This window comes from Drosophila kikkawai, chromosome X, assembly GCF_030179895.1.
Source record: "Drosophila kikkawai strain 14028-0561.14 chromosome X, DkikHiC1v2, whole genome shotgun sequence".
NCBI classification, from domain to species: domain Eukaryota; kingdom Metazoa; phylum Arthropoda; class Insecta; order Diptera; family Drosophilidae; genus Drosophila; species Drosophila kikkawai.
The window spans coordinates 12,074,230-12,100,736 of NC_091733.1; the positions used below are offsets into that span (position 1 = coordinate 12,074,230).

A 26,507-nucleotide genomic window follows, 5' to 3' on the forward strand; every position below is an offset into this window, starting at 1 on the left:
GCGCGTCCTAGTACGCTTCATATTGATAGACCAGAGAACAGTTCTTCTCATGTTCATTTTTAAAATTTTTGATTCCACATTGGAATATATTTTTAAATATAAATAAAAAAACAATATTAAAAAATATATTTTTATATATATTAAAAATTCAATAAGGCCTATGTAAGTTTGTATTTTCTATTTCTTTATTTTATTTTAAATACTTCAAAGGCAGTCTAAAAATAAACAATAATTTGATTTATGTTAGTTTCAAACATCTTTAATTTGATAAATTTAGATGACCGTTATCGGACAGTTATCGATAGCAGAGCGAGCTAGCAAACAATCTGGCAACGCCGCGCAGAAAAGGCGGCAACGCTACCGGCTAAAACTTACCCGGCAAGCAGTTCCTTGTTTGGACAAAGCAGTTTATGGCGGAAGTCTGGCAACGCACCAGTGCTGCCAGATTATTTAGGGAAAATCCAAATTTTCACCTGGTCACACTGATATTTGTTGCTAATTATAATTAGCAGATCGCAGATTTTTCCCGTGTCCGAAATCGAAAGATCCGCCAACAAAAGACGCGGAGCTGGCGACATGGAAGCGGAGCAACTGAAGCGCCTGGAGGCCAAGGAGGCGGACCACATCCCGGCCATCCTCGACGAGTTCAACACCAAGGTGAGAGAGCACAAAGCTCCCGGATTTTCTACCCTGTAATTACCGGATTTTGTTGCGGCAGAATGCGGATCTGCTGGTCTTCGACAGCTTCCGCACGGACAACCAGTGGCACGAGCTGTGGCTGGCCATCTTCGGGATCCTGGAGGAGCAGCGGCTGAGCCACCTGCACACCCAGTGCCTGAACACAGTGCGGATCCTGACGCGGGACGAGTTCAGCCTGCAGACGAACTATATTGAACAGGAGGTGAACACCCTGCTGAGGCTGGCCAGGATAGAGGCCAGCTCCTTGAAGCTGCCGGCCACGCCGGACGAGCTGAAGCAGCAGGAGCGCGAGGAGCCGCAACTGGAGCCAAGCAAGGCCCAATCGGAGGTTATAGCCGAGGCTCTGAAGTGCCTCTGCAATCTGGTCTACCAAAGCTCCGACTGCCGGCGCCAGTGCCTCAGGCAGCACTGTCTGGACGCCATCCTCAAGCGTGTGGCCAGCTCAATGCGGCATCCCTGCGCCCTGGAATACTATGACATGAAGCTGCTCTTCCTGCTCACTGCCCTGGAGCCGGCGGCACGCTCTCGCCTCCAGATCGATCTCAATGGCCTCACCTACATGACCAAGTGGCTGGACGACAAGCTGGGCGAGGAGGTCGCCGGCGAGGAGCAGCTGAACATCATCTGTGAGCTGCTTAAGGTGATGTTCAATGTGACAAGTGCTCCGGACAAGAGTCCCAACGAGTACGAGATCCAGAGCTTGCATTTGACGGGCGTGCTAAGGGAGCTGCTCCTCCGTTTCGGCGACATGGCCACCGACAAGGAGCGAGCCGTGGTCACGCATGCCATTAATCTGCTAACCAATATCTCGGGCAGCTGCCTCACCGAGCTCACCCTGCGCTGTTCGAATGCGGAAGAGCAGTCACGGGAGCAGGAGAAGGAAACGCAGGCGGAGACGGATAAGGAGACGGGTGCCCGGGCCAAGGCTCCCCAGTGCTGCTCGCAGTGCTACGAGAAACGGAATGTCCGCAGTTTGGCCGTGCTGCTACGCTATCTCCGCCAGTCGCTGGCCCAACAGGAGGCCGAGGCCAGTTCCCACGAGCTGCTGTCGCCGGTGCTCACGGTGCTGGTGAAGTGTGCCCGCAGCGATCGTGTGATGCGTCACTATCTGCGACAGGAGATCCTGCCGCCGCTGCGGGACGTGAGCCAGCGCCCGGAGATTGGCCAAGAGTTGCGCAATCATCTGTGCCGCTTCCTCACACTGCCCGCCATGATCCTGCGCGATCTATCCGCCGAGCTGCTGTTTGTCCTCTGCAAGGAGGATGTGGGCCGCATGATCAAGTATACGGGTTACGGCAATGCCGCCGGACTGTTTGCCAAGCGGGGCATACTCGATTGCCGGCGAGTGGAGGGCGCCGACTACTCGTCGGACAGCGAGGACAGCGACACCGAGGAGTACAAGCAACAGCAGCAGGGCATCAATCCAGTCCTGGGCTGTGTGGAGCCGCGCAGCAAGCCCAATCCGCTGGACGAGATGAGCGAGGAGCAGAAGGAGTACGAGGCCATGCAGCTGGTCAATCTCATTGAGCAGTTGCGTCAGGGCGGCATCGTTAAGCCGGCGCTGATCGACAAGGATGGGCGACCGCAGCCGCTGGAGCATATCCTTCAGCTGCAGGAGGAGCTGCCGCAGCAGCAGCTCGATCAGAAGCGTAAGACCTAAGCTGAAGTTTGCTGGGGTGACAGAGGATATCTAGAGGGCCATGCTATGGCAACGCTTCCAAAACACAGAGCTACCAAATAATCAACGTAAGCATTTAATTCACAGCAAGGCCATAGATTTTGTAGCTTTAAATGTGTTCCAAAACGGGGAACAGGGTCAAGACAGTTTGCTTTCAATAACCTCGCATTGTATTGTATCCTTTGATCCTATTCCAAAAGGGGATATATATTCTCGAGATTGTTTCACAGCCACAGCATTATTATTGCATTATTAATCGATGATTTACTTATCGGCCCTCTTAACGTATTTTTATAAAACCTATTCGAGCATTGCTAGTGAAATGTATACTATAGTATTTCTTAGCATTTCGTTGCCATTTGGAGCCGATATCATAGCATCCCATAGATAACGTACCGCTCGCAGACTCGGATAACAAACAATACAAAAATGCAAAACAATCGTTTGGATCGTCTTCCGACTTTGGGCAGTGCGAAGGGAAGGAAACCAAAACTGAATTCTTTTATATAGAACAATTTTGACTAATCCTCGTACTAATACTTAGCTAAGTGCATGTCTCTATATTTATATAAACTCCAATTATACACTTACCATGGCGAGTTCCGAGGAATGAGATATATATATATATATATATATATATATATACACATATTAAAAACGATCCACTTCACTCTCAACTCCCTAAGCTAATCATGTAACTCTTAGATCTACAAAACGAACGAGAGTTATGGAGGGTAAACCCCATAACACCCCATAAATAATCGATCTTGTAAGTTCCGCTGAGAAAAGTAGAACCCATTCCAGAGCTGTTTTAAGATCTATATACAGGAAATATTACCTATATAGAGCTTTATTGTGTTCAATTTGCTATAGCGGTAGAAGATCCACTATATATATATATACATACATACATATATATGTGTTATGTATGTACAACAATACATCATTATAATTGTTGCCGTTGTGTGTGCGTGTGTGTGTGTGTGTATGCTAATACTTAAGTGTGACTATCCTAAGCTTAACAATAAATCAATCAATGTCTTGCAAATCAAATTTAATTGTTTTAAAGGGTCGAAATACTGAAAATGCTTTTTTCTTGACATACCAAAAATCCTATGCGTTTTGAAATCTCTTTTAAAAAGTGACCCAAAAGTATGCTATAAAATGTTTCTGCATTGAATTTGGCATCTTAATGTTTTTATAGCCTACTTTTAGATGCCTTTTAAAGAGATTTCAGCCCTCGAATACATTATATTAATATTTAACTAGATCAGATTATCGAAAATCTAAACACATTTTTTATGATTATAGGGGTTTTTTTTATCAATCAAATGTTATAATTTTGAAAACAGGATTTCCGCTCTTCGATAAATCTTGAAATCTGTGTTTTGTAAATGAGTTATCCAAGTGAGCTTAGGATAAGAAATATATATATATATATTATGATCTTATGGGATATTTTTAATATAGCGTCTATATATAAAGTTAATAATTAAATAGCCTCTAAAAACCAACCCCTAAATAAATAAAAACAACTTTAATAGGGAACTAACCTCTGTGGAATTCCTAGCCTACTTTTAGTTACAAAAAAAAAATGCATTTAAAATTAAGATCTTAAATTTTAAAGTTCTCCTACAAAAAGATACTTAACTCTCGGGGTGAAGTGAACAATAGCGTCACACTTAAGTTAATCTATAATTTCCCATTACCAATATATATATGAAAGGGAATAACAAACTCGCAACAAATATCCAAGACTTGGGTAATGCACATTTCATATATGTATACATAGTATATTACGTCCCGTTAAGTAAGAGATCGAATCCCTGGTCTTCATAAGTGGTTCCTACGGGGCAGGAACTGAGCCTCCTGTATATCCTGTGGACGCATCCGCTTTTGGTCGTTCGACTGCTGCTGGTGCTTATGGTACTTGTGCTGGCGATGATGATGATGCTCCTGTTTCGGCCCATCGCCTTGTCCCTTGTTCATGGCCAGCAGTCTGATCATGGAGTGGCTGGGATATAGCTTGTCACACTTGTGAATGCTGGGATCAGCATGGGTGCCGGTGTACTCCGCCTCCTGGGAATTTGACAAGCCGGAATCCGGCGATGATACCGGCGATCCTCTGAAAAAAGACTGGGTAAAGGAGTGATAGCTCTTGGCCTTGTATACATTGCCCAGATTGGGCAGCTCGTAGTCATTGCTTTCGTCGCGGGCCAGAAACTCCTGGAGCTGCAAGTGCCTCAGCTTGTCCTGCTCCCGGCGAAAGGACTCGTAGCTCTGTTCGGGATCCGGGATCAGAACTGTTGCACCCGCATCGCCGCTGGCTCCGTCGCCTTGGGCCGCCGCCGCCGCCAGCTCCTCCTTCTTGGGCTTCAGCAGATTAAAGTGATGGCGCAGCCGGCGATGGGTAAGCATGTCCTGATTCTCAACGAGAAATTTCAACAACTGCTCCTTGCACTTGGCCATCTCGGCCTCCAGGTTGGCGATACGTGTGCGATAGCACCAAACTGTGCCGTTTTCCAGCTGCTGGAGTGTGTCTGATCTGCAGGAGTTTTGCTTTTTTTCCGCCTGCACCAGCTCCTTCTGCTCGCTGAGCCTCTGCAGCTTGCGGGTCATCAGCTGCAGGACCATGTCCGTGGTGCCCTTGTTGGAAAGCTGTATGAGACGCTGGCACCGTGCCCCCATATGGGTGCCCATATGCCGCCTTCGCTCCTTGTCCTTTTTGGTGGCCTCCATTCTTACCCGCAGCTCCTCTGGCTCTGTTTTAAGCCGCGCCAGCTGCTTCTCCTCTTTGTGCCGGCGGCGCTTCATCTCCTCGACTGTCGACTCCTGCCGCTGGACCTCAACGACCCTATGCTGACGTGGCTCTAAAGCTGGCCTGGTGTTCTTGCTCAGATGATGGCACTGTGAAGGCTCTTGGGTATACTTTTCCCTGTCCCTGCCTCTGTCTCGATGCCGTTCCCTCTCCCGATCCATATCCCTCTTGTCCTTCTTCTCCTTCTCCCTCTTCTGCTCCAACTGCGTCTCTTCCGTCTTATCCTGCGGCTTCTTCTCCCTCTCCTTCTCCATCTTGCGGAGAATTCGCGTCCGCGCCAACATCCCCTGAAGATCTTTAGGTGAGGCTAGATCACCACCACCCGCCAGCTTATCGCCCCACTTCACCTTCTCCAACTGGTCGGTGTAGGGGGGCAGTCTGGTGTTGAGCAGCGCCTTTACCTGCGCCTCGGCCTTATCATGGAACTGGTTGTGTGTTACCTTCTGCGAATGCCATATGGGAATCTTTGAGCGTGGCGCCGTGGCCGCCATACCGTCCAGTTCCCGGCGCATAGCCATCGCAGCCTCGGCAGTGAGTTTTAGTTTGGCGTCCAACGGAGAAGCCGTTCTTGCTGGCACGGCGGCTACTGGCCGCTTGGGATGCGCTGACGATGATTGATGATTGTGGCTGGTGCGTCCATTTTGTGGCACATCCTTGACATGCGTCTGTTCAGGCGCCGACTGCTTCGGCGAGGATGAGGTCCTCTTCTGCTCGCTCCCTGCCCCTGCCCAGTTTTGGGTTATGTTGCGCTGCACTGTGCTCACGCCCAGATTGAGATCCGTCTTCCTGACCGCCGCCACTGCGGCTGCCGCCATTGTCGCCACCGTTGCCAGTTTGCTTGTCGTCTGGTTGGCACTAAGTGTCCTAAGGGAGGCGGGGGGATGTGGATTGGGATGAGTTGTACAAGTGTTTCATCAGAGGAGCGAAAGGTGTCAATGGGAGAGTGATGGGGATATATGAGATTTGGTTTTCAATAAAGTTTTAATGAACTTTAAAATTGATATGATTAAATATCTATATATTCTTTTTGAGGTAATTTTGTAGTTTTAAATGTTAAAATATTAAATAGAAGATAGAGGTGATACAGCATAAGAGAAAAGATATCTGAATGATCTTTTGTATCCACATAAATATGATTATAATCATATAGGGCATATAAGTACTTAATCTTAACTATTCAAATTCATAATTAGTTGTAATTTTATAATAAAAACTATAAGATTACTTTAAGTTATTACAACTATAATTAAGTTTTGGTTTGGTTTGGTTTGAAAATTATAAGCAGTAACCTACTTATATTTTAAACCCATAAGACACCTCTAACTAAGCTTCTTCCTAAAAAATATTCTTGATAATCTCGTATCTTAAATACTATTAAATCTCATCCTATTGGCTCTGGCGCTGATTGGGGCGACGCGGATGCGGCAATGTCCGATGTCTGGAGCGATGCTGGCGCTCCTTGGACTGTGCCTGTGCCACTACAGCTGAGTCTGTGGAGGTGGAGGCAGATGCGCAGGAGTTGCCCTCCAGCTGCTTGGTGCTGCTCGCTGCTCTGGCAACTGGGACTTTTATGGGGTTGGCAGTGGATGTGGCACGCCGATGCTAGGGACGGCGGTACCTAGAAGAGGGGACGAGCGGCTAGAGAAGCTCCACCAGCCCCGAACCCAGCGAATGGCGAACCCTATATCTCTTACCCAAGCCACACTCTCGCACTCACCTGGTCCGCGAGACGGATCGCGAGGGCTTCTTTGTCGTCGTAGTCGTCGTCGTTGTCGTTGTTGCCGTATCTCGATTGCTTGATGACGAGGTGGTCCTCTCCGAACGTCCACTGCTCCATGACTCGTGGCAAATGGTATCGTACAGATTCGACCGGTACTCGTTGATGTTGTAGCGCACTTCGTCCCTTAGCGGCGGATGCACATCCGATCGGAGCTCCATGTCCGCGGAGGCGGTACGAAAGCGCGTCACATACGGATGCAGCATGGCCGCCTTGGCCGTGAGCCGTCGATGCGGGTCCAGTACCAGGAGGGATTTTAACAGGGACATGGCTTCATCGCTGCAGTGGCGCAGCATGTCCTCCAAGGAGTGGCGACGATCCCGATTGATCTTTTTGCTGAGCAAAACCGTCCCAAAGCTGGCACCAATGGAATCAATGTCCTGCTGGGTCACATCCGGCAGAGCAGACACGATCTTCTCTATCTGTAAGGGGTTTAGGTTTAGGTTGAGGGTTTTCCCCAGAGGCAGTTGGTTGGAGTCTCACTTGGTTGATGGTACTGGTGCCCTGGAATAGCGGCTTTTGTCTGATCATCTCGCCCAGAATGCAGCCCAGACTCCACATATCGATGGCCTTGGTATACCTAGTAGAGTGCTGGTAGAGTTACAAAGCTCCCAGAGAGTATTCCAAGGCCAAGACTCACGTGCGACTGGCCACCAGGATTTCGGGAGCGCGATACCAACGCGTGGCCACATAGTCCGTCAACATGGCTCCATGCTCCAGGTCATCAAAATCGGTGTTACGCTTTTTGTACAGTGTACGGGCCAGGCCGAAATCGGCCACCTTAAGTCTAGGATTGCAAAAGAATCCTTGAGTCTACAGAGACATACATAATTTCGATGGAATCTGAGAGAGCTCACCTGCACTTGCTGTCTATCAGGATGTTGCTCGGCTTCAGGTCCCTGTGGACGACATTGCCCGAGTGCATGTACTTGATGGCATTGACCAGCTGGTACATAATGAACTGCTTGTGTATGTCCTTCAGGATATCGCCCCGCTTAATGACATTGTGCAGGTCGCTTTCCATGAATTCAAAAACCAAATAAAAGTCTAAATTATTGCCGGCCCTGAAAATAGATAGGAGCAGAGTCATAGATGAAGTCACCAGGAAAATAATTTGAAAGTCACAAGGACCCACTTATATACATTCATCAGACGGATTATATTCGGATGGTGGCGAAAGGCGCGCAGGAAGACCACCTCGCGATAGGTGCGCTGGGCATCCGTTTCATCACGGAAGGCATCGAAGATTTTCTTGAGGGCCACCGTGCTCTTCTTTTCCCGTTCGATGGCCTTCCAAACGATGCCATAGGCTCCTTTGCCCAGGCGCTAAAATATATAAAAACTCTTGTAAAAATAAATTGCTGAATTAAAATCCCTTTCACAATGTGCCTAAAAGTATGCAACTATGTTAGGTCTTTCCCCTCAAAAGCAACAATTTGTAGCCTAATTAAAGACTTGATTACAAGTGATTTGAAATTAATTTGATAGATTTTTGTATACAAAAAGATTCCCTGTAATTCTGTACTCACCTTTCTCACATCAAATATCCGCTCCACATCCTGATCCAGCTCATGTATGCGTTGCTCCTCGGCAGTGATCACCGGTTGCGAGGTCATTATTTTTCCAATCGCCAGACCTAGCTTCAGCCGATCCTTGTCCTTAGTCTTGTCTCTAGTCTTGTCCTTATCCTTGGGTCTATGCTTGTCCTTATCCTTGTCTCTATTCTTGTCCTTATCCTTATCCTTGTCTTTGTCTTTGTCCTTATCTTTGTCCTGGCTCGCGTTGTCTCGCTCCTTGTGCTTGTTGTTGTTGTTGTGATTCGGCTCCAGCTTCCGTTGCATCTGCTGCTTATGCTTGTGGAATACCTTCTCGATCACCTGCTTAACGGACAGACCACGATTGCCTACCGCGGAGGAGGACTTGCCGAAATGGGCGACGCCATCACCGGCGAAGACATCACCGGTTTCCTGGACCGGCGCCAATTTGATGGATATGGGACTCTTCCGCCCGACCTAGGCCCTTAATTCAGTCTCCGTGTCGCCTCACTGTAATTGAATGGAAAGGGGACAAGCTGGTTAGTAACTCCTTAGCGGGTGATCACTGTGGCGCGGCAAGAGCCAAGCCAAACCGAGCAGCTGCTGCTGTTGCTGCCCCGAGTGGTTTTGTGGCTCCAAATGGAGGAGCAACTGGCTCCTCGCGTGCCAGCTCTCATATGCAAACGGCATCAAGTATGTAAAATAAAATTAAGCGGCAACTGGGTTGGGGTACACCGAAAAGAAAACTAGTACTGAATTGAAAAGCGAAAGGATTGCAGAGAAAATATATCACAAAAGATTTTATAGCCTACTTTTGGAAAGTTTTTACTTGATTTGAAATCTTTAGAAACGCTCATATCCAGATTTCGGTTTAGTTAAACATTTTTTATAAATGATTTAGTAATTTTAAAATCTGAAACCTGAAGTTATGTATAAATTTAGAAAAGTTTTCATTAGTTTTTAATAATTTCTTAATATTTCCTAGCGATGTATACATATATGCAGTAATATTCTTAAAACAAAGAAGGTTATGTCTAGATCGACTCGTCTGATAATGTTGTTTAGAAATTTAAGTAATTACTTTAAATAGCTACAATTGTCTACCAACATCTTATATACAATATATACATTATAAACCCCCTCTTCCCCAAGAGAACAAAAATTAAAACCGAACTCGTAAACTCCATTAGATTTTTTTCTCTGTGTATGTGCAAAAAATAACGGAAACGGAACAACAGCCGTAACGAGAGCGCACAAATAAAAATCGTGAAATCGGTAAATAAAACCAAACGAATAAATAAATCGCGAGGCGAGGCTTGATTGAAACCGAATTATTGTTAGATCGATCGGGGAGAGAGCTACCGAAAGCGAAAACGAAAACCCCAAATCCAATTGGCCTACGAATACCTACAATGGACCGACCCTCAAGTGCCCAGGGCAACGTCATGTGCCGTGCCTCCCACAAACAGTGGCGGTCGTAATTATAGCAACGAACAATTAATAACTAAAAAATCTCAATGTTTAGAAAAAGTGCATTGTGGAAATGTACTAATTTTAATTTTAAATAAGGAAGAAAATATGAATTTACCTAAATTAATAATAAAAATCTGAGCTTTTCAATTAATAAACAATTTACTTTAAAAGTTTACAAAAAATTATTTATTTTAGTTTAAAAAATTTGTTTTTTTTTTGTATAATTATTAATAATAAATAATAATTTGTAGTTTTTATTAATATAAAAAAAAATTTAAGAAAATAATTGTGTAAGTGAATATTTCTCTAACAAAAAAACAGGACTTACACATAAATCTGTTATACATTTTATATATTTATATAAATATTATATACATATATATTTAATTTATTTATTATAAATATTTAAACTAGGCTAAACTGTCAACAAAAGTGCTAGTATTTTGACCTCAACTGTGCCTACATATTGCCCGCAAAACAATCAAATCAAAGTAGGCGGCATGCAATCCAAGAATCGCCAGCAAAACAATGGCAAATGAATTTGTTTAACAAATAAATAGGCACAAGTACTTCTACATGTGTTTGTATGTGTGTACGTATGCACGAAGCACACAGGACAACAAACAAAAAAATTGATTAAAAAAAAGCCCCTAAACTTTCGTAGATTTCGATATTTCAACTTTTAAGGATGATGTAAATGATCTTCACATAGTTTCAGAGTTCCTAAAATTATAGGACTCATTTAAAAGTGCATGGAAAGGAAGACAGTATTCATTTATACCTGGAAGTCTTCCATGAATTGGAAAGGAAAAATCAGCTCATGGAAAGAAAGACAAGGTTCATTTGTACCTGAAAGTCTTCCATAAATTGGAAAATAAATGAATGCTTATGGTTTGAATATATGTACAAAAAATGGTACATATTTATCTTATTTGAATACCCACACTTACTTGATGTTAGCCAGTGTAAACCCAGAGCAACAACAGCAGTAGACCGATTGAATTTGGCCCAAAAGTTTTCAAGTGGAGCAGCACACGTCACTTACCTGGAAGGGAAGGCGAAAGGATGATGGATGGAGTGCCGGATGGTACACCGGCTCTCTGTTTGGTCTTTTGCTTAAAATATAAACTAAAAAATATATGCATAGAATAGGTAACGCAACAACATGAACTGTAAGGATTAAGAATTAAGGATTATGTATAAAAAGATCAAATGCTATATTAATTAGTAGGACTAACCTGAAAAACTTGATTTGAGTTGTTCCACGAAACACTCCACAAAAACTGAACAAGAACTTAAAACAACCAAAACGAAATCCCTCACTGCTATGCACTCCCAACTATTTAACTTCGATATATCTCCGTTCTATCCGCACACTCACTCACGATTTTTGGATCATGAAGAGATAACACCGGAGATAACCGATCACCTGCTGTGACAGGAAAATTTGAATATTTCACTCGCGGACAAGGCGCGCGACAAATTTTTGCACCGATTTGACTTGAATTGATGAATATAACGACATTGGATGCGTTCCTTTTGAGTGGCAGTTAGCCGACGCTTTCTTCGTCTCCAACTTGGACTTCGGCTTTGGCTCCGATTTTGCAAAAACGTTTTTGGAATAAATATCGAACGGTATACGGGAAAATGTGTTTGTGTCCTTTTTTTTTTAATAATATTTTGGAATCATCAGATCGTGTGTGAAGGTGAAAAATTTCGGACTAGAACTGCCATAAGGCATTGTTTGACTGACGCGTCCAGTCCAGTAAAGGCCACGGCAACTATGTTTTCTTTATTTTTTTTATTTTCTGGTTTTTGGAGCTACTACTACGTTTCCGTTCCGTTTCGATCGAAACTGCACTGCACCAGGACTCTAGGGCTCTCCCCCGTCTAAAATGCCCTTGTGTTCGATAGTTTCCATCGTTTCCAAGTTTATAGAGTTCCTACAGGACTTGTATGGGATCATTCACCCTCGTTTGGATTCACAATCAACTTGGGTAGTGTCCTGAATTTCTTAGGGTTAAATTCAATTCAAATAAAATGTCGAGTCGTATAAAGGAACTATATTTTAGATTTGAAATATCAAATATAATAAACATTATAAATATAAAGGCTGAAGAAAATATAATAATAAATTTCATTACAATTACCTTATACCTGATGGACTGACATGGCCAGATCGACTTGGCTGTTGATACTGATCAAGAATATATATACTAAAACTAAACTAAACTGACTAAGATAATACCCAGCAAGGGTATACATTTGTTTATTCAAGAAACACTGGTTAGTTATCCATTCCCTTTCAAGTGTAAATGATATCCCTGCGCCTGGCTGGCCCATTATGGAGTTTCCCTTTTATGGGCCGGGTTGCTATCAATAAATGCATATTTGATGCTTAGTTTTCAATAACAAACATGGGCGTACCCAACCGTGAAGCCGGCGCATAGCAACCCAACCTCTTCCTTGGCCGGAATGTGTTATCAGGTTGCCCGTGGGAACAGGACACCCGAGCAAGGAGCAAGGAGCAGGAGTCGGAGTCGGAGAAATAAAAACACTGTGGGATTCTCTTGTACAAAAAGGGGATTTCTTGCATGTCAATTTATTGGTTTTGTTTTTGTTTGCTTTTTTTTGTCTACACTCTTAAAAGGATTTGAAACTCTAGGACTTGTGCTGCTGATAGAAGAGCTTCTGCTGGAGCTGCTGCTGTTGCTTCTGGATCTGCTCCAGCTTGAGTTGCTGATGCATCTGCTGGACCTCCTGCTGCTGTTTCAGATTCTGCTGCTGGAGTAACTGCTGATGATGGAGTTTCTGTTTCTGCTGCTGTAGTTCCTGTTGGAGTTTCTGTTGCTGCTGTTGTGGCTGTTGCAGGTGCTGTGGCTGTTGCAGTTGCTGCTGCTTCTGGAGTAGCTGCAGCTGTTGAAGTTGATGCTGCTGAAGTTGCTGTTGCTGCTGATGAAGTTGCTGCTGCTGAACTTGCTGCATTTGCTGCTGTTGAAGTTGCTGTTGCTGCTTATAAAGTTGCTGCTGCTGCTGCTGAAGTTGCTGTTGTTGCTGTTGGAGTGGCTGCTGGATACGCTGGTGCTGCGGCTGGACAGGCTGCTGCTGCACCTGGATAGGCTGCTGCTGCACCTGGATAGGCTGCTGCTGCGGCTGGACAGGCTGCTGCTGCACCTGGATAGGCTGCTGCTGCGGCTGGACAGGCTGCTGCAGCTGGTCAGCCGGCTGCTGCTGGAATTGCTGTTGCTTCTCCTGCATCAGTTTCTGGTTCGCCTGGAGCTGCTGCCGACGGCGCTTCTGCTTTTCAAACTCCGCCAAATGCTCTTGCTGCTTGCGCACCAGCTCATCCATCACCTCATGATTGTAGGTGGAGTGCAGCATTAGTCCCAATAGATTCGCCCGGGATGTTAACTGCTGTCGCAGCATGCGCTCCTGCTCCATCAAATCATCCATCTTGAGCCACTGGCGGACACGCTCCAGATCAATCTCTGCCCGTCGGATCTTCTCCCAGGCATAGTGCTTGAAGCAGTTCTTCTTGGGCGCCCGACAGAACTGACCCGTCGGATTGAAGACATTGTTCACCAGGGGGGCGCCGCAGACATCGGTGTCGCTCACCTTCGGATCCTTGCTGTGCTCCGGACAGAGCACGCGCAGACGCTTGCAATAGGTCTTGCTGGCCGGATTGTAAAAGTCACAGAACATATTGTTGCCCTCCATGCGGGTCTGGAAGATGCTGCCAAAGCTGGCCTGCGACTCGTACTTGTTGAAGCACTTCTCCATGTGCTTGATGGCAGTGCGCGAGTGGATCTCGTGGCCGCAGGTGATGCAGTACATGCTCTGCTCATCCTCCGCATCGCCGGTGTCATGAGGTCCCGGCGTGTCGATGGAGCTACGCTTGGCTCGTTCCACTACCATGTTTAGCTCGTCGCAGCGCTTTTCCAGCTCGGCGAGGGCGAAGCGCACCAGTGCCTGCTTCTGACGGATGCTCTCCAGCTGCTTGCGGGTCTCCTCGGCGGCATGGCACGGCGTCAGATTCCATTCCTGCAGGCGCTGCGGCAGAACCTGGAATAGGCGAATGATTGAGAGCAAAGTCCTATTCAGTTCTCAAGCGGATCGATCTACCTGGAAGATGCGATTGGTGGCCAAGTTCAAGCCGCACTTGTCGCTGCAGTACTTGCTCTGCGGCCGCGCCTGGCAGCAGCAGCCGGGACCGTGGCACTGACGCGTGCCCTCCAGCTCGGGATTGAGGTACACCTCTGGACTGGCGGCCCGCTTTGTGCCGACCTTCGCCTTGCGAGCCTTGGCGGCGGACGCCTTTTCGCGCTTCCTTCCCCCTGTCCCCGACTGAGAGGGGGCAGGCTCGGCGGCGGCGGCCGGCTGGTTGACGCAGGTGCGGTAGATGCAGCGCGGCTTGTGGCCAGCGCGAACCCGGCAGGCATCGCACTGGTTGCAGTTGGGACGCCGGCATCCCTCGCAGGTGCCGCAGCGCCTGCCGGCCTTGGCCTCCCGGGCGCTGCTGCTCTTGCGCTTGAGCGGCGCCGATGGCGGTGGCAACGGAGGTCCTCCGCCACCGGGCGGCGCCCCAGGCGGACCCGAGCCCGAGGCACTCAGGCTGGTTGAAGCGGCATTCGAGGCGGCAGCCCGTTCGGTGGCCACCAAGCGAAAGATGGTCTGCAGCTCGGGATTCTCCCTCTTGCAGCGCCGGCAGTAGTACTGCTTGATGTGCTTGGCCTCCTTCTCGGTGATGCCAATGCAGTCGCCATGATACCACTCCTCGCAGCCATCACAGCCTCTGGAAGCGCACAAGAAAGTGAGTAACGAGGGAGATGGGGTGCCTCCGGGCCATGCTCACATCATAAACCGGGAACAGTCTGAGGTGCGGCAGATGCAGTAGGCCTGGTCCTCCTGCTTGAGTATCGTGGCTATCTTGGACTTGCGCTCCGGCAGATCAAACTCGCGAGCGATTTCCCGCCGGATCTCCTCTTTCTGCGGTTGGACATTAAAGTTACATGCGTGGCGAGTGCGTTTCTGGATAGCTTACGGTTTTCTTGTACTTCTTCTTGTCCGCCATGCCGCGCCAGTGGGGTAGGAGCTCCTACTTGCTTAATTATTTTAAACTAATTAATACACACGTCCAAATCCCAGCAAAATAACAAAAAAAAAAAATTGGGGATGGAATGTGACCGTATTTAGAGACGCGAAAAACGAATTTTTGGTATATTTTAGTAACGAATAGCAGATGTGGTTCGAGTATCGGGTGTGGATTTTTTTTAGGGGGAAATTTCATCTTTTTGAGATTTTTTAGGGCCAAATTTTATAGCTAACCCGTCTAGCTATTTAGCTAGATTTGAGCTTTTTTCGCTCTCTCTGTTATTCTCTCTTCTTCTTTCCTCTCATTTGAACAGAAATTTCTGTTAAAATCCCTCTCAATTTGGGAATTCCATAAGCAAAATTCTGTTGGGCTCTTATTTTAACAGAAAATTCTGTTAAACTCTATTACTCTCATCTGGGTGACCAGAGGTTGTGGTATCGGGTGTGGTTCGAGTGTCAGATGTGGATTTTTTAGGGATTTCCATTTTTTCAGATTTTTTAGGCCCAAATTTTTGTGTGGACGTTTATAAATACGAGTGCAAAGCGCATTCGAAAAAAAATTCAACGAAAAAAAAGTCGCAGCGCGATGTTTGACTGGCGGCTCGTGCAGTTTTTGTTTATTTTTTTTAAGTTCAAATAATACGTACGGCGAATAAGTGCAGAAATATTGATTAAAAGTGTTAACAAATAAGCGACTCGAAAAACAAACGAAGGAGATAACCGACACGAAAGACACGACAAAGCAACGCTGAAAAATGATCGTACAGCCGTAATATATGCCGATTTGTTGGTAGGATCAAAACAAATTCGAGAAGGTGGCAGCAGAAAATGAAAATCAGACATTCAGCTGAATAAAATATGCCGAATAAATGGTGTTTTGCTTGTGTTTGAGCTTGGCATTTCGTTTTTCCTTTTGTTACGGCGTTTCCGCTGATCTTGGCCCGTTGTTGTTTTTACCTTTTTCGCGTTGTTGTAACTCGTTTTTGTGTGAGCGCGCGTGTATGAATCACACAAACACAGGCAAAAACAATAACAACGCGGCGGTGACGGTGAAATATGCTAAAACAAAAAGCAATCTAGATAGCAAAACGCAAAATAAATAACAAGGAAAACCAAAAAGAGAGTTACGAAATAGAGGCATCCTGGAATTTTTGATAGAGCCCAACAGAGCAGCACAGCACACATACTAGAGCACTGTGCGCCAGAGGGGGACAGCAAGAGCGCCGCGCACGTACAGCTGTCAAGTGCGGCGATCCTTTCCGCAGGCACGCAGCCATCCTGCTCGCACTCATGCCGCCACCCTAGACCAACTTTGGATGCAGCTGCCTAACAAACGGAAGACTACAAAAACACAAAGCGGGAGAGCGAGCGAGCGCGAGAGAGGGAGCTAAAGAAGAAGCAGAGGAGGCAAAGGAGATGCAGCATCATGTTGCGGTCGCAACAACAACAACAACAAACACAGCTTACGGCTGTAGGCAGGCGAGCATAAAAAAATAGTTGGAAAATTCGAAAATTTCAAAGAAAATCAAAATAAATCGAGCAATAAACGTAATATAATTTAATCGCGTGTGTTAGTTATGTGCAAAATAGAAAGTGCATTGCAGCGATAAATCTTTAACGAAAATTTAAGTAAAAATCATTAATTAAAAAATACAAATTAACAAAAAGGCCAACCATGAAGGTCACTGTTTGTTTCGGCGACGTTCGCATTCTGGTTCCCTGCGGTTCCGGCGACCTCTTGGTCAGCGATTTGGTCAAGGAGGCAACGCGTCGCTACATCAAGGCAGCAGGAAAGGTAAGATATAACCCTTGATCCTTGATTGTGTGAAGATATTTAATTCAAAAATATATACTTTTAAAAAAAATCCTTGGTCCTTAAAATTTGACATTTGAAAACCGAAGTAGTAGCTGTTGTATAATACGATATTGAAGTTTTAGGGGTTTTCCCTAATACTTTTTATTAATATTTCATATATGTATAAATTTTTTGTAACATTCTCTTTCTGTATATTTAGTCTCTTCTCAAGAAAAGATCTTTCCACTGGAAGCGGTAGACCAAAAACTCAACTCCAGCCCATTTCTCAGGCAGTTCCGTAAACAATTCGTCTTAAGGGCGGAAATGCTGCACTTGAGAGTGATGTAATTACACAGGAAAAATTAAAAAAAAAAAAACGAACCCGAAAACCCAGAATTAAACCGAAAAAAGGTTCTTCAGCGGCGCTTATCGGTTGAATGGGAAGGGGGAATAGGAATGGGAACAAGTCGGGGGATACAGATAAAGCGGAGATGAGGAAAAACAGACACATGTGTGTATGTTATGTACATATGTCTAGGTAAAATATTTGAATAATGATAAGCCAAAAGCTAAAAAAAATGTTAACAAATAAAAGAGTCGAAACTAGCATACCCTGTACACCAAAAACTTATTATAAAAAGGTAGAGTGTGCGGCTAAAAGTGTTTTAATTTCATCGAAAAAATGTATGAATAATGTTTAAAATTGTCAAGTAATTCTTGTCTTTTTATATAATTATTTTCGGTAAAAAAAAAATCGAATAAAAACAGTATACAAATGACGGAGGAAAAAAGAAAACAACCATCGAGCCAAGATGATAACAACAACAAACAAATCGAAGAAGAAATAAGAGAATTCAAGAAGACTCGACTCGAAGAATTATAATAAAAGTCAGCCGAGAATCAAAAGAACATTTTTATTTCTTTTTGAACTCGCTTGAACCCGATTTCAGAGAGAAAGGGGGGGAAAGAGACAAATAGAGGGCGACAGGTAACCAAAAAAAGGGAGAAAAGCGAGAAATGCACTTTACAGAGAGACCTTAATTAATCAGAAATAACATCTGAAATTCGTTGGGGTCTCGGGCTTGGCTCCCCTATATAATTAATCAAAAGGGCAAGACAAAGGTTCCACCGCGATAATCGCCGACTTCCAGAGATTTTCCGGAGAAAATTCTGATTCGAAATCAATTTCGGTGCAAGGGGAATCTTGTTTTTTTGGTAATGATTATGAGTTGTGTGTTTTTCATTGGGTCTTTGGGGCGATTAAGTCATTATGTAGACTGTAGAGTGCCCGGGAATATTGGAACTTCCTATTAGAACTTTGAAAGAACTTCTCTTTGGTGTGAAGTGCTTAAAAAATTCCCACCGAAAGTTATGCAATAACTACAAGTATTTCCCTTTAGAGAAACTCCTTAAAACTAGCATTTAAAAAACTTGAAAGTGAAATATAATATAACATAACTAATATTAAGAACTTGAATAAAATACTCTAAATAATTTTCTGTTTAATAAAAGATATAATCCATCTTTTAAAAGTGCATATATAATATTAATAATATTAAAATATATATATTAACTAAGAACTATGATGAATAATCAAATCCGCCTGCCAATTTTCCAGGCATTTAAGTGCCTTATTGTAGTGTTTAATGAAAGAAAATGCTGCACTAATTAGGAGTTTTCCCAAACCGTAAAAAGTCCAAAACAGCAGGCTGTTCCTCTCACCTGAAAAATTGCCACAGTGGTCTTGAATTTCCGGTGTGGCTCTTGGTATCCCCAGAGGAGGAGATCGCGGCTTGAATATGGTAGAAGGGGCCTGTGGTGCCTGATCTGTTGCAACGTGTGTGAATTTTCGTTTGCTTTCATTGTCTGGCCAAAAGACGAAACTGTGTCAGATGCAATTAAATGCAAAAAAAAAAAGAAAGAAAAAGGTGGAAAAGCAGATCAGAGGGGTTAAGAAGCGGCCAAGATAAGACGCTTTCCATTTCGCGATCACGTGCGCCGGTCGATTCCAGACCCCAAAACCCCGAACGATCCAACTTGCTAATTATGCAATTTAAGGCTTTCTTATACGAATATAATTAGGGCCAAGAAGTTGGCAAAAAGCAACCTTAAGCATATCTATTTTAAAAGGAATGGCATTACAGGAAGTCCTTTTATCCCTTCAGGAATGTCTTGAAGTTTAAAATTTTAAAAACTTCTCCATGTTCACACTTCTATTGTTATTTTCTCAAGTATATTTTTGCAAGATCAGCGAAATCAAATGACACTTGCATATATACTATGAAGCTGCACTTTGAATTCTTCTGGCACATGAAATAAAATTGTATTTTTTATTAATTTCCACGATTCCGTTTCCATTTGCAGCTGTGCGATCGTTGCTTTGTTTTGTTTTCGGTTTTTTTTTCTTTTCGCATTTTCGCTTTTAGGTTCTTTATCTTTTTGGGACCAACATGTGCAAGCTCAACTGTGTGAAGTGCAGAGGAGAACGAGAATAGGAAGAAGAGGTGAAAATATAGTCTGTTACCAAGTGACCTAGTGCAATTCGAAGATATGTAAATGTACTTTATAACATTGAAATATTTGCCATGTGAGATAATCGCACTTCAGTCCCAATGTTCTTCTCTAACTCTGCTTCTTTTAGAGGGATTAAAAAAAAAATTGGTATTGGTAGCTAATAAACTGAGAAAAACCATATTAAATAACAATAATCCCTTTTACATCAGTACAAAATTTAATACAAATTTTTCTACGTAAAAGATATGAGGAAAAAATATTAAAAATATCTAGACCATATGGGTGAATAAATGTTAAAATTAAAAAAGGAAATATGTATTATCCTGTCAAGTTTAACATTTTAAAAGTGTGATAATCGCAAAACTGCTACAATGTTCTCTTGTAACTCGGGTTCTTCCAAAGGGAATCAAGAGAAATTTGATAAATTTAACTAATAACATAAGCAAAACTAGATTATACAAAAAGACAGTAGCTTAAAATGTATAACAAATGTTTTCAACGTTAATTTTTGAAGAATAAATAAAAAACCACTTAGGTATAAACTTTGATGTACATAAATTTCAACATTTGTCTTTGCAAAGCACAAAAGTTGCTCAGAAACTCTAAAATTGTTCAAGTTATTAACTTGAAACTTTGCAAGCCTACAAACAGCTGCAAAATATTACTAGAAAAGAACAAAATTAAAACTAAAGACTTGTTTGTTTACAAGTGCTGTGCGCGGTGGCACACCTGAACTTGTTGGCGTTTTTCGGAACCAGCCCTATTCCGAGAACTTGATTCTTTTCTCATGTGGCAAAAAATAAAGAATAAACAAACTCGCATTTGGTGTTAACTTCAGTTTAAACTTTAAGGCAATACGATTCCTTTGCTGTTAAAGTTTGGTATTGCAAATAAAGCTTGCTATTGAAAAGGAGGAGTTCAAAAACATCCAGTAACTTGAAGAGTATCTGGTGTTAAACAAACATTATATAGGGGGAAAGGTCTCAATAACCTTGAGTAACTGGAAAAATATTTAATCATAGCTTTTATATAAGAGTATTATTTTTGCAGTGCCAGAAGTGCAACCATATGGTGAATATGGTAAAGTTAAAGAGGTTCTATGTGTTAAATTATGAAATACTACTCTCATAAAGAAATAGTTTTACGTTTCGGTTTCGTGGTAAAAGCCATGCGTTAACCGCTTTCCTTTGTTCAAACTCGACTTTAGTGGGCGTTACGTCTTATCAAATAAAGCGAAAATTATGGCGAGGGGTATGACTTGTCTTTGCTCATTTGTTTATTTATTGTATGCCTGGGAAACCAGGGAGATATGGGGTAAAAAAATATATATATATAAATATATTTGTATGTATGTATGGATATAAAACGAAGCCGAGCTGAACAAAAAAATTCATTGAGCATTTTTCTTCTCGCTGCTGCTGAATTCTTGGCATTAAGTTGGCAAACAACAACAGAGCCACAAAATGCGGCGGCTGAAAAAAAAAACTCAGACGGAGAAACCAGTTTTGCACAATTTGTAAATTATTTAGTCATAAAAAGAAATATCCAGCTTGCTTCTCTCTACATATCTTCCTCTTTCTCGGTGGCATTCTCGCCTTGCTGTTTTCTCTCTCTCTCTCCCTGTTTCTCTGCCTCTCTTTCTTTTGCTGTTAAATTTTTGATTTTTCTACTCACGCTAATTGTTAGCATTATTTTTGTTATTTTTAAGTGAGCTCTAATTGGTTTAAGTCAATAATTACAATGAAAACATGGCTAGCACACCATGGCTGGTCGTGTGTCTGGAGATTGCAAAAGCATTGGAATTTATTGGAATGTTGGTGTCATGCTTTGGCACTGGGAAATAATCGATAAAGCCGAGACCAGCAAAACACCTTGACCAATTTTTTACAGTTTTCCCGAAGTTTTGTTAGAATTTTGACACAAAAGTGGCGGCTTTAATGGGGTCAAAAAATGCTTCAAAATACGCTAAACGTTTGAATAAAGAAATATTTAAATAATTGGACATTTTAAAACAAAATATAACCACAAAAAATAATCAAAATACTACTTAAAGATCAACTACACAAAATACTTCAGAATACTACGAAACTCTTAAAAAAAAAACTATTACCTAAAATGTTTATAAAATCTAAAAAAATGTAAACAGTTTTTGTAATAATTTAAAAAATATAATAAAATCATACCACAAAGGACAGTATAACACAAATACTACAAAATCTTAATAAAATTCTAAAATTAAAAAAAATATATATTTCGGATATAAATAAATATTTCATAATTACAAAATATACATACAAAAATTATACATTTATTATTTATATAAAGTTCTACATAGTTTTTTCATACTTTTTTTATACTTTCCTTTATTTTTATCTCTTGGACTGCCACCCGCGATCTTTGAATTCCTTCCCTTGAACAAAACAGATAAAAAAGTATATTTGCAGCTGTTGTCGTTGTCGGAAAGAGAAAAACGAGAAAATACAAGCCAATTATGACCAAAAAAGAGCGGAAAACACAACATTTAAGCTGGACCTACCACAAGCGCACACCACACACCACACACCTCATCCCCACCCCGCTTGAACTAATCTCCTTTAACATCTGCATTTCCTATTATTTTACCTCCAAACGAAGGATGGCCGACAGAAAGAGACAAGGAGAGAGTGAAAATCAATTGTTAGTAGATGGAAAATTAAAGACAAGCCAATTATGCAAGATGAGAAAATCCAAAAAAATAGAGTATTAAGCAAAGGTATTATTTCAGAGTTACTGAAAGTATTCCAATCAAGTTACATAGCTCGGCATGGCAATTATCAATGTTAATGGGAGTTGACAAAGTTTCAGTGCCTAAATCAAACTTCAATCTAAGGCTAGACTTCTATATTAAAACGGCCTTTAACGATAGCATAGCTCAGTCTGGGTTCCCTCTACCACCTCTAGTCTCTCTACCGCTGTCATCGGGCGTCAGGTAGCACTGTACTATATACATATATACACACTCTCGTGCTCGAACTCAAACTCTGAAAACCCGACTACTCTTGGGGGTTGTGACTTGACTGCAGCCTATAATAGTTTCTGTTTTGTCGGTTTCCATGACAACAACCTGATTACACGTCTGTATATACATACATATATATCCATTGTGTGTGTGTATAAATCTACACAGATATAACTAAATACAGCAAAAATATAACAACAAAAACAGCAAAAAATAGCAGTAGACTGCGTCATTTTCAATATAATGTATATAACCATAGATATTATTATTGCAGTGCATTGTGGGCTGATTCACTTGGCCAGCACTTGGCTGCTACCGCCAAATTAGGAGCGAGAAATTCAATTGAATTATCGTTTCTCCTCGTTTCATTTTATTTCTAGCTTTGAAATTAAAAATAATTTCAAGTGACACCCACTTGCGTGCTCGATCGATCGCCTACGGCCCTTCGATTAATTATATTCTATAAACTGCAGCGATCGATCGAATGGAATGTTGTATGCCCCATGGCAGTTGTTGTGTTTGGTTTCCAAGAAAAAAAAAGCTGGAAAAGGTTCGATTGCAAAGACGGTTCCTGTGAATCCAATCCCGATCTCGTTTCATTCTGATGGTTCAAAAAAGAGTTGGTATTAATTAATGATATTTGTTTCAGCGTTTTCTGATATTTAGGAGGTTTTGTAGGTGTTTTTATAAGTATTACCCAATATAACCAGAATTTAATTCAATATTTATTTGTATTTATTGGCTGCATTTTTCCTCTCTTTAATTGTTTGTTTTTCCCCCATTTATGGGTATAAAACTCCAAATTGGTTTCGATACAGTCGTCGTTTCGTGTGTGTTGCAAAAGTTGGTTACAGGGGAGAAGCATGTGTAATATATATGTATGTATCTGGGAGCTAAAAGAAGGGAGGAGGGGGAAGGGGTAAATGGACATATTTGTCTACCATTTGCATGCCTAGCACGATGGCATGATTGTTGTTGCTGCTGCTGCCTTTCGGTTCATTCTCTATGCAATTCTCTATGCAACTCTCCAAGTGGATTTGTCGGTGCATTTCACTGTTCCTCTCCACTGTTTTTTAACACTTAAAAAAATAATTAAAATATAATAAATGTATAGAACCAGACTTATAATAGTAAAGGCGACAGGTCGGGTTCTATGTAGGTTGATCTTTCATTGGATTAGAATTTGGTAATTAAATGTATACAATTATAACATTTTAAATATATGTATATATTTTTTGTACTATAACTAGTCTTCCTTTCAATACTGATTAAACGGAGCTCAGCTCTATTTAAAGGTTACTAAGGATGTCAATCTCACCACTTGAACCCACCTTAATTAAATGAAATTAAATGACTTATAAACTTTCCTGGTAACTGCTTATTAAATTATCAAGCTTCAACCTTTAGAACCCACAAGTCAGTCTATAGACCTCCATTTTTGATTATTATTATTTAACTTTCATGTGTAACCCCATTTCGACTTGCAGCACCATAAGGTCCCAACTCTCAACTCCAGCCCGAAGTGCACTTCGTTATCGTCTAGAATTACAAACATTTTATTGCCACACTAATTGAGTATCTATTTTTGGTCACGCACGTGTGTGTGGTGTGCACACACACCAATCCCTGTCGCCCACATCCCCTCTGACACCGGGGTTTTTTGGGTGGTTTTTTCGGATGGGTTTGGTTCAATTTTGCTTCCGTTTTTATATATACTTACTTACCAGTACACCAGTACCAAGTTCGGGATGCATTCCAGGATCCGAGGGTTAATTGCAAATAAAGGGGAGTGTCTGTTAGCAGCTGCTATTTGAGTTGCAACGTTGGTTGCCATTAACAGCAAGGCAACAACCCAAGCAAATTAATTTGTTAATATTGTTATTTGACAATTTTATGACACGAACAACACACCTTCTCCACCCACTGCAATTATTAACTTTTTTTTGGCTTTTTAATGAGACGCGAGGCGAGTTCAAGGTGGAAAAGCCCTGTCTGTACTTCAGATTCATGCTTGGTTAGGTCGCCAAGGTGGCTCTGAAATAGGTTAGAGGTGGCATCAGGGGGCGTGGCAAGTGTGGGTGCTTGTGTGTCGTCGTCGACAAGCTCCATTGAAGGGGAACCCCAAGGGTCAAGTGCAGAGTTACCAAATGCTCTAGTTCAAGTTCAATCCAACAGCGATATGTGATGGAGGTCTTTCTTCTATTCAATGTGTATTTAAAAAAAAAAATTTGTTGAAGGATTTTTCAACTGATAAACGATTTTTTATGAAATTTATTTTTACAAATGATTTAAATGCATTTAAGTTGCTTATTTAAATTGATATTTGTTTACATATTTCTTATAACATAGCAAGATTTATAGAAACAAAATAGTTAGAAAGGGAACTTGAAGCTTTAATAAATTTCTTGAAAAACTTATCATTTATTTGAGGCTAGAATCAGTTGAAAATTAGAGGGGCAAATCTTTAAAGAACCTTATTTAATTCTTCTAAATATTTAGAAACATTTTCAAATACTCAATTAACTTAATTATATTTAATTTAATTAACTTGAAACTTTCTGTGTCTCTTAGGTATCAGGAAAATCGGTTTTCCAACCGCATTATTATGTTATTATTATTTTTTAATTATAACTTGTTCCTGTTTCGTGCTGTTGAGGATGCCGCCTAATCTTTTCAATAAAATCTCTTCCCAAACTCACTCGTTCGCTCCACAAACCACATGGCACATTTAATTTGTTCTTTATTTAAAAAAATTTTTTTTTTTTTGCTTTTAATTGGTCTTTTTGTTTTTGAAACTAGTTTTGTTTGGTTTATTTATCTAAAAAAAAAGAACAAAGAAATACATCGGAAACAAATAAACCGACAACGGTTAACAATGCAACGATCTGCAGTTAGTAGGTGGGCGTGGCAACCCCGCCGCCGCCCCCTACTACCTGTTTTTTTTTTATTATTCGCTGCACAAAAGCATTCTCTGTGCAACAACGTGACGTTTTCGGGTAATGAGTAAGCGCCAAATAGGCACGGTCTCTCTTTTTTCTCTCTGTCTCTCCTTCTCCTAAAAAAAAAAACACTGATAAAAATGTGTTTGTATATATAAAAAAGTATTTGGCAGAGATAACATAAATAATCGGCAATATGTAGAATAGAAAAGTCACAAAAAACGGCAGCTCTATGCTTATCATCAAATTATTTGCCTAAAATATGAAAAAACACTTTATAAAATTTTGATTGAACTTGTAAAAAAAGACAAGAGGTATTTTAAAAACGATTTATATTTACCTTGAATAATTCAAGTTGAATAATGACTCTTTGGTTTCCAATATTTAAATGATTGTTTTTAAATAATACTAAATGTTACTGTCTTTTATTTCCGTGTAAATATGGCATGTTTGTCGTCTGGCTCAAACGATGCCGATCGTACATGCTTGATATATAGGCACGTATCGGAATGTAGCATATATACATTTATATCTCCGTGTTTTTTTTTTTTTTTTTTGGCGACTGTTTGCCAAAAGGGTTGGCTTGGGTCAACATACTCGTGCCCGTATCCATACCCGTACCAACGATGCCATCGCCAGTCATTCATCGTCATAAACTACACACTCACTCACACACGTTGGCAAAACGGTTGTTTGGTTGGTCAGCTTTGGCACATCATTCCCTGGGTTCTTCCATTCTCCCTTTGCTTTCATTCCGCTGAATTCTCAGCCAGCAAGGTAACCGAAAACCCAAACCCAAACAAACCCCTGTTGCATTTCTTAATTCTTTATTACACTGGGGTTATGAGGAGGTATATTTTTTTGGTTCAAAGACCCCAAAATAAATATCTTATATTTTGATACAAAAATATTTTATTTAATACAGAAGATAAATATATCTTTGAATATTTTTCTTCGTTTCAGAACACACTTAGGAATTTAAAATAATATTTAATTATTGCCATTTGAAAAAGAGTAAATCCGTATTCGTTAAACCCTTGCTTCTTGTTTGTTTTTTTAACGTTTTTACTTCATTTTCAATTTGTGTAATAACCACAAATAAAAAAATACGACTAAAAACGTAAGACTCAGAGCAGAACCTCGCTCACGTTTCGGTGATAAAAACAAAAATCAGCAGGCAGTAGAAATCC

At 41.8% G+C, this 26,507-nt stretch overlaps 4 protein-coding genes across 5 annotated transcripts in view; 2 read left to right on the forward strand and 2 right to left on the reverse strand.

Annotated features, from left to right (window-relative positions):
• The first annotated feature begins 471 nt into the window (after positions 1–471).
• Positions 472–2,615, forward strand: ric8a (ric8 guanine nucleotide exchange factor A). The gene is made up of 2 exons (XM_017179429.3): positions 472–657; positions 719–2,615. The coding sequence occupies exons 1-2, from the start codon at positions 577–579 to the stop codon at positions 2,357–2,359; spliced, it is 1,722 nt and encodes a 573-aa protein (XP_017034918.1). The 5' UTR covers positions 472–576; the 3' UTR covers positions 2,360–2,615.
• A 1,512-nt stretch (positions 2,616–4,127) lies between these two features.
• Erk7 (Extracellularly regulated kinase 7) lies at positions 4,128–11,731 on the reverse strand. Its single transcript, XM_017179454.3, has 9 exons — positions 11,219–11,731; positions 11,026–11,150; positions 8,502–9,017; positions 8,108–8,298; positions 7,830–8,036; positions 7,613–7,759; positions 7,456–7,552; positions 6,913–7,394; positions 4,128–6,059 (listed from the first exon to the last, which is right to left on the reverse strand). The coding sequence occupies exons 3-9, from the start codon at positions 8,811–8,813 to the stop codon at positions 4,211–4,213; spliced, it is 3,285 nt and encodes a 1,094-aa protein (XP_017034943.1). The 5' UTR covers positions 8,814–9,017; positions 11,026–11,150; positions 11,219–11,731; the 3' UTR covers positions 4,128–4,210.
• An 814-nt stretch (positions 11,732–12,545) lies between these two features.
• On the reverse strand, positions 12,546–15,180 carry LOC108083597 (CXXC-type zinc finger protein 1-like). Its single transcript, XM_070288687.1, has 4 exons — positions 15,022–15,180; positions 14,833–14,966; positions 14,103–14,772; positions 12,546–14,042 (listed from the first exon to the last, which is right to left on the reverse strand). Exons 1-4 carry the CDS (start codon positions 15,049–15,051, stop codon positions 12,642–12,644), a joined length of 2,235 nt encoding a protein of 744 aa, XP_070144788.1. The 5' UTR covers positions 15,052–15,180; the 3' UTR covers positions 12,546–12,641.
• A 432-nt stretch (positions 15,181–15,612) lies between these two features.
• The window catches only part of baz (par-3 family cell polarity regulator), a 46,823-nt gene continuing 35,928 nt past the window's right edge, over positions 15,613–26,507 (forward strand). The window contains exon 1 of one of the 2 annotated variants that reach the window (XM_041774896.2): positions 15,613–16,866. In XM_041774896.2, the coding sequence (XP_041630830.1) occupies positions 16,747–16,866 (120 nt within the window). In that variant the 5' untranslated portion in view covers positions 15,613–16,746. The remainder of the gene's footprint in view (positions 16,867–26,507) is intronic. The other variant, XM_041774897.2, reaches the window with a different exon arrangement.